Genomic DNA, 5,575 nt, shown 5'->3' with positions numbered 1-5,575 from the left:
GACTGTATTTTCACATCAAATTATAAACAAATTGGAGCAAATTTTTCACTAAAATTCCATTTCCTGCGCTCCTACTACTTATTTTTTGCGGCATTCCTGGAACTTAAAGTTCGAATTTCGTAGAACATTTCGCAAAGCAATCTATCTTAAATGATAATATTTAAAAGAAAGCCTTATAAATGATAACGAAAAAACCATCAAAAATACCCCACAAAAATCATAATATTCATAATTCCACACTAAAGTTGCACAACTTATGATTTAAATTTAAAAACATTTTATATTGAAAGCTTACAAAAAAACTACATTTTAAAAGTTTTTCAAAAATTGTTTGTGTTTTATTTATTGAAATTGGCGAGCATCAATTACCGAGTTGATCTAGCCATGTCCGTTTACCTGTCCGCATGTATGAAACTTACAACCTATAAGAGCTAGCTTTCCCTTTTTCCAAGCATTCGATAAAAATCAATATCAAGATCTGGTTGTATAAGCATAAGGGCTAGTGTTACCAAATTTGACAGGTAGGTTATCGTAAAATATTTACGGATTTAGTATATATCTTTGCTTAAGCTTGAACAATCAAACGCTTAGCACTAACTATCGTAAGGGAAAAAAAATGTAAAACCATCTAAAAATCTTGTTAACGGAATTTTCGATAAAAAAGGTCGAATTGAATTCGTACATTAATAATTTTAGTTATTTGCTTGTTTTTTCCCTCTGTGGGTTAAACTAGGATCCTGGTGTCCAGTTCTCATCATATTCCATTCCAAATTCCGAGATCCGAAGCAAAAGTAACTTGTCAAAAAACATAGAAATTGAGTCCTGCACAATTATGACTTTGCATTATAATGATGCGTATTCTCTTCTATTTATTAGAGTATGACCAACGTTTATTATTATTAAACGATTGGTAAATTTGGCCAACCGAAATTTGTTCGGGATGAAATAACTTGCAACATATTTGCAAAAATGTAACCATATATATTATGTTCTCACTTGGCTTTGAAAATTGGCAAAAAGAGTATAATGGCTTATTATAAATTAAAACGAGTCCGTCCCAATATATTTATTGTTTTTATATAATATATATAATTAATTTCGTTTTTGGATAAAGTTTGAGAAGGATGTTCATGGCATCTCCTAATCGGCCAGATCCCACTAAGGCACTCATATTTATTATTATTATATTTAGTTACTTTTACTTTAAACTCTTGGGAAATGTCCTAAAAGTTGACTCGACTGTATATGCTTATTTACACTATGCAATATATAGGTAGGGATACCTTCTTATGCCAAATTTGTATAACCCCGTCTAATTTTGTAGATAGCGGAAGAAACACACGTGCTATCTTTTTTAAATATGCACTTGTTTTTATATTTCAGCGAAAAGTGTTTTAAATACATAAGTCAAGATGACTGGGTTACAAGTGGAAAACTTGGTTCACGTGATGCAGTATTAGTTTTTCGCACTAATATACTTAATCCAAAAACTAGAAAAACTCTTTTAGAAACAACACCCGAACAAATGAAACTTACAAATGTGGAGGCTACCTCCTCTCAGAGCGGTGTGGTTCTTGAAAAGGCTTTATCCTCTGCAATTTGCAAAACAAATGCAACTTCAGGACAAGCATATGTGTCAGTTGAAAAGTCACTAAATAGAAATCCTGTTAAAAAATTGCATGGTTCGTTTTCTTCCTGTGATACTTCTGTTTCAAGTGATGGAGATGAAACTATGCAGTATAACGAAAAGAAACCCAGAGTACAACAAAAAAATCTAAATTCTGCAATTGTCGAAATCGAAGATAATTTGAATAAAGAAAGTGGCTATAATTCCATTCCAGCTTCCCAATTTAATACTGGCAGTAACAGTAGTGAGGAAGATCAAGAAGCATCTAGTGAGGAAGATAAAGAATGTGGAATAAATATGCCTGCACATCAGCTACAAATTACGTATAAATTTATTCAAACGGAAACAAAATTATTAAGAAAAATATTTAATGTTCATGGCTTAACCGAAGTGCAGGGTGAATCAAATTTTAATTTGTTATGGACAGGAGTTCATATGAAACTAGACACCTTACGGAACTTAGCGCTATATCAACGAGTGAACCATTTTCCCAGGTATGTGAAAAAACGAATACTCAATTTTTCTTTAGTGATAAGTATATATAAAAGATGGTGGTGATTTCATATATTCCACCATAGCTTTTATAACGCATAAACGATTAAAAAAACACTACAGAAATAAGTTTTGTACACTTTATAATTAGTTTTAGCAGTTTTCGCACATTGCAGCTGCTGCGGTAAACGAAATTGTCAAACTCATACAACAAATCGATCGCTTGAAAAAGTATACAAATATTGTCGGAGCTGTCTGATTTTACATATGAGTGTTTCAGTACACTACAAAGTTTCAGGTTTTTTTCCTATAATATTTAGTTTGAGTACTTAACAAACATTGCAAGTGTTATTGTGTTGGAAATGAGTATTCTAGTACGACTGCCTTTCGAAATGCTCAAATCTGTATATATATATTATTAACTTGATATAGTAAAGAAATAAATTACCATTAATGTACCTAGTAATTATTTTATTATATTTAAAATCAAAAAATTTTCTTTTAATACTTTGCCGCATTTTGATTTTTAGATTTTTTTATACTACATTTTGATATTCAAAACGTTAAACTAATTTCATATAACCTTTAAATCTGTCATTTCGTGAACTGCGTAAAATTAAAAAAGGAAATAATTAAAAAAAGTATATATTAAATCAATTAAAAATTGTCAAATACAATTTTTATTTGAGACTTCAATACAATAGTAGACAAATGTTGCAGTCTTTTCGCATTTCGGCTGACGCATATGGCAGCCCTATGAATGTTGTATGTTATTTTTCTTACTTGAAACTGAAGTTCAATAAAAATATTAATATCTTCCCTTTAAAGGTCATATGAGCTAACCCGTAAAGACCGACTTTATAAAAACATTGAGCGAATGCAGCATTTGCGGGGAATGAAACATTTTGACATTGTTCCCCAGTCTTTCATTCTTCCGCTAGAGTCTCGAGATTTATTATTTGCTCATAATAAACACCGAGGGCCTTGGATTGTAAAACCGGCAGCTTCAAGCAGAGGACGAGGTATTTTTATTGTGAATTCGGTAAAAGTGCTTCAAGCATACCTAAAACATACGAATAATCTATTTTGTTTACAGCCAGACCAGATTCCACAAGATGAACAAGTTTTGGTATCCAAATATATCGTGGATCCACTTTGTATTGATGGCCATAAGTGTGATTTAAGAGTTTACGTATTGGTTACATCGTTTGATCCACTTATAATATACCTGTATGAAGAGGGTATAGTCAGGTTGGCGACTGTAAGGTACGATAGAAACGCCGATAACTTATGGAATCCATGTATGCATCTTTGTAACTATAGCATCAACAAATATCATTCTGATTATATAAGATCATCAGATGCTCAAGATGAGGATGTAGGTCATAAGTGGACACTTTCAGCCCTTTTAAGACATCTTAAACTTCAAGGATGCGACACTCATTTACTAATGCTAAACATTGAAGACTTAATAATCAAGGCTGTTCTTGCCTGTGCTCAAACAATTATTTCCGCGTGTAGAATGTTTGTACCTAATGCAAATAACTGCTTTGAACTTTATGGTTTCGATATACTAATTGATAACACTCTTAAACCTTGGTTATTAGAAGTTAACTTATCACCTTCAATGGGTGTGGACAGTCCCTTGGACACTAAAGTAAAAGCCTGTCTAATTACAGATTTACTGACCTGTGTTGGTATTCCAGCATTCAGTCCAGAAATGAGATCGCACTATAATAGTAAATCGTCGCAAATTCGGAGCTCGAGCTGTCACAGACAGGTAGATACAACTGAATCAGGCATTGCAATTCGATCAACAAAAACAAAAAAGAAACCTTTTGGTTTGATTCAATTAACACAGGAAGAGCAGCGCATATTACGTAGTGCACGATTGCAGTACACCAGGCGTGGAGGTTTTGTTCGTATATTCCCAACAGACGACACAATGCAGCGATACGGACATTTTTTAGATTCTGCTAATGGTATTCCAATATCCACACCAAACGTTCAAGGTCAAGCATTCCAGACATTAATAACGCAGCACAATTACAATCAAATGCTGCATTCAAATTTATACTGCCTGGGCTCGCGATGCCTTAAAGATGATAATTGTCAAGAAAACCGTATTAGACAGTACGAACGAGCTTTGGAGACGGACTCCGAAATTCCATTTTTAAAGAAACAAATCGTAGAAAAGTGTGAAGAAGAAGGACGAAGGCTTCGCAAACAGTTACTTAAGAAAATTGGGAGTGGTTCCACATTGACACACTTTCAAGCAAGGCAAACGTTTAGCTTGTATTTAGAGTCTGTTTTACGACGACTGACTCAAGATCCAAAAGATAGTCATGAAAAAATAATACTTAAGTTCTTAAATAGGTATGGTGGAGGAGTAAAACCTCCAGTTTTGTTTCGAAATACGCAAAACATTAGCAAAGCTCGATCGGCAATGGTAGCTAAATTGTTAGGAGATTTCCTGGAACTGTACAAAAGAGATACAGAAGCATATGTAGATTCATTTGATCATTTTGGAATGATACCAACTAGTGCCTATAGTCTATTTTTAATGCATGCCCAAGAATCAGATTTAGAGGCAGTTCTAAGTCACCATACAAATATTACTGGTATAATGCCGTTTTTGTATAACCGATGTGGATTGTCAGTACCACCAACGCCGCCAATTCCGTCCGGATTGCATGGGTTTTTAAGAGCTCTACCAGCAATGGTGTCGGCTTCAGGGCTCTCAAGAGATGTTAGCAAGTATGATGGGTATTTTAAGAGCTGCGATAAAAATTTGGTAGATATGCATGATATTTCATTAAGGTCAAGGAGCACAAGAGATTTCAAATAATAAGGAAATCTGCAATTTATTTGTCTAAATATTCATTCTACAATCTTTGAAAAATCTCTTTTCGATTTGAAAATTAAATACATTAAGGCTGGGCTTAATAAAAAATACGAAAAATAAAACATGCCGTTTAAATTTGATATAGTAAATTATATGCATTTTAAGTTTATTTAAGAAAACTAACCAACACCTCTACTAAGTATTAGTATAATCCTTAAATCCTTAATCCAAAATGAATGTTGTCGAAATAAATCCAAACCGAACCAAGCGGATATGACGGACTTTTGTAAATAACTAGAAAACCTACAGTCTTATAACTAAATATTGCATACTCAAAAACGACTGATCCAGATATTTTCCTACCGCATAAGCAATTAGATATATTGTTTAAAATTTCATTCTTTATATATATGACGATTCCCCTCTTAGGTCGCTGTGCATTAGCTATTACCTCGCAATCAAGACGGACAACAACAGTAAACCCTGGAATTTCAATATTTTCATTTGAGTATGCCGAGGCCTCAACGAAACATAGAACAGACGACTGAAGCATTAACTTATCTGATCGAATATCTTCAATATGACAGTGAATGCTTTCAGTATTATGAAAG

The 5,575-nt window shown here is 33.3% G+C and overlaps 1 protein-coding gene across 9 annotated transcripts in view; it reads left to right on the top strand.

The window, feature by feature from the left end:
- TTLL5 (Tubulin tyrosine ligase-like 5) overlaps positions 1 to 5,236 on the top strand; it is a 29,725-nt gene extending 24,489 nt beyond the window's left edge. For 3 of the 9 annotated variants that reach the window (XM_064695380.1, XM_064695381.1, XM_064695382.1), the window contains 3 exons: positions 1,384 to 2,121; positions 2,948 to 3,161; positions 3,216 to 5,236. In XM_064695380.1, coding sequence (XP_064551450.1) covers positions 1,384 to 2,121; positions 2,948 to 3,161; positions 3,216 to 4,967 — 2,704 coding nt within the window. In that variant the 3' untranslated portion in view covers positions 4,968 to 5,236. The remainder of the gene's footprint in view (positions 1 to 1,383; positions 2,122 to 2,947; positions 3,162 to 3,215) is intronic. The other 6 variants (XM_064695387.1, XM_064695383.1, XM_064695384.1 and 3 more) reach the window with 6 other exon arrangements.
- The last annotated feature ends 339 nt before the right edge of the window (positions 5,237 to 5,575 follow it).

The sequence above is a fragment of the Drosophila montana genome, unplaced genomic scaffold (assembly GCF_035044405.1).
Source record: "Drosophila montana isolate Dmon_TW-CO22-7 unplaced genomic scaffold, ASM3504440v1 contig_3780_1, whole genome shotgun sequence".
NCBI classification, from domain to species: domain Eukaryota; kingdom Metazoa; phylum Arthropoda; class Insecta; order Diptera; family Drosophilidae; genus Drosophila; species Drosophila montana.
Note: the sequence above shows the minus strand (reverse complement) of the source record. Positions and strands in the feature narration are given on the sequence as shown.